General features: G+C 60.3%; 1 protein-coding gene across 1 annotated transcript in view; it reads right to left on the bottom strand.

Annotated features, from left to right (window-relative positions):
- ENH_00061240 (hypothetical protein, conserved) overlaps positions 1–1,140 on the bottom strand; it is a gene marked incomplete at both ends in the record, with an annotated part of 5,841 nt that continues 4,701 nt past the window's right edge. The window contains 3 exons of the mRNA XM_013581995.1: positions 1–735; positions 851–939; positions 1,100–1,140. The exon at positions 1,100–1,140 is cut by the window's right edge and continues 197 nt beyond it. Of these exons, the coding sequence (XP_013437449.1) occupies positions 1–735; positions 851–939; positions 1,100–1,140 (865 nt within the window). The remainder of the gene's footprint in view (positions 736–850; positions 940–1,099) is intronic.

Here is a 1,140-nt window from a genome sequence, read left to right as displayed (position 1 = left end):
TTACTGCTGCTGCTGCTGCTGCTGCTCTTGCTGCTGCTGGGACTTGTTCATGTGGTCTGTCTGTACTACTGCGGCAAGCTGCTTCTGCTGCTCCGCTTTCTCTTGCTGCTGCTGGGCCTGCTGCTGCTGCTGCTGCTGCTGCTGGGCCTGCTGCTGGGCCTGCTGCTGCTGCTTTTGCTGGGCTTGCTGCTGCTGCTGCTGCTGGGCTTGCTGCTGCTGCTGCTGCTGCTGCTGCTGGGCCTGCTGCTGCTGCTGCTGCTGCTCGGCCTGCTGCTGCTGCTGCTGCAGAAGATGGCAGTTGTCTGCGTGCTGCTGCAGCAGCTGCAGCAGCAAAGTTCTGCCAGCTGCTTCCTTGCGAGGGTCTAGGCCAGTCGCCTGCAGCACCAGGGCCTCAAGTGCTGCTACAAGGGGCCCCTCAAGCAGCAGCAAACCCTTGGGCGTCTTCACTGCCACTGCTGCTGCTGCTGCTGCTGCTGCTGCTGCTGCTGCTGCTGAGGCCCCCGAAGCAGCAACTGGGGATTCAGCAGCAGCGATGAAATCGGCAGCAGATTGACGCAACAAAGTAGACCCCGCCTGCTGCTGCTGCTGCTCCTGCTGCTGCAGCTGCTGCTGCTTGCTGGCTGGCTTTGGACCCATCTTGCTCGCGCCTGCTGCTGCTGCTGCTGCTGCTGCTGCTGAAGCAGCTCGCCGCTTTGCCGGGCACACACGGAGGCTAAGGGCTTCCTGCAGCAGCTCCTGCAGCAGCAGCAACAGCAGCATTAAGACACAGTTGCATGGCCTCGCTAGCCGCTGAAGCGGAGCAGCAGAAAAAGCAGCAGCAGCAGCAGCAGCAGCAGCAGCAGCAGCTAACCCGAAGAGCAGCAGCAGCTGACGCTGCCCATGTGTCCGATTGCTCTCTCTGCAGAACTTCGCTGTCAAAGTAAAAGCTGTTTCCTTCACCTACAAACAGCAGCAGCAGCAGCAGCAGCAGCAGCAGCAGAAGCAACAGCAACTGAGCGCTATATAAGAAGCAGCAGCAGCAGCAGCCATGTGCATCTGTTGCTTCAGCAGCAGCAGCAGCACCGGCTGCTGATGATGGTGCAGCAGCAGCAAGACATACTGCAAAAGCTTTCTAGAGCGTCTTGCTGCAGCAGCAGCTGA

Source organism: Eimeria necatrix, genomic scaffold (assembly GCF_000499385.1).
Source record: "Eimeria necatrix Houghton genomic scaffold, Enh_scaff531, whole genome shotgun sequence".
Taxonomy (NCBI): Eukaryota; Apicomplexa; class Conoidasida; order Eucoccidiorida; family Eimeriidae; genus Eimeria; species Eimeria necatrix.
Note: the sequence above shows the minus strand (reverse complement) of the source record. Positions and strands in the feature narration are given on the sequence as shown.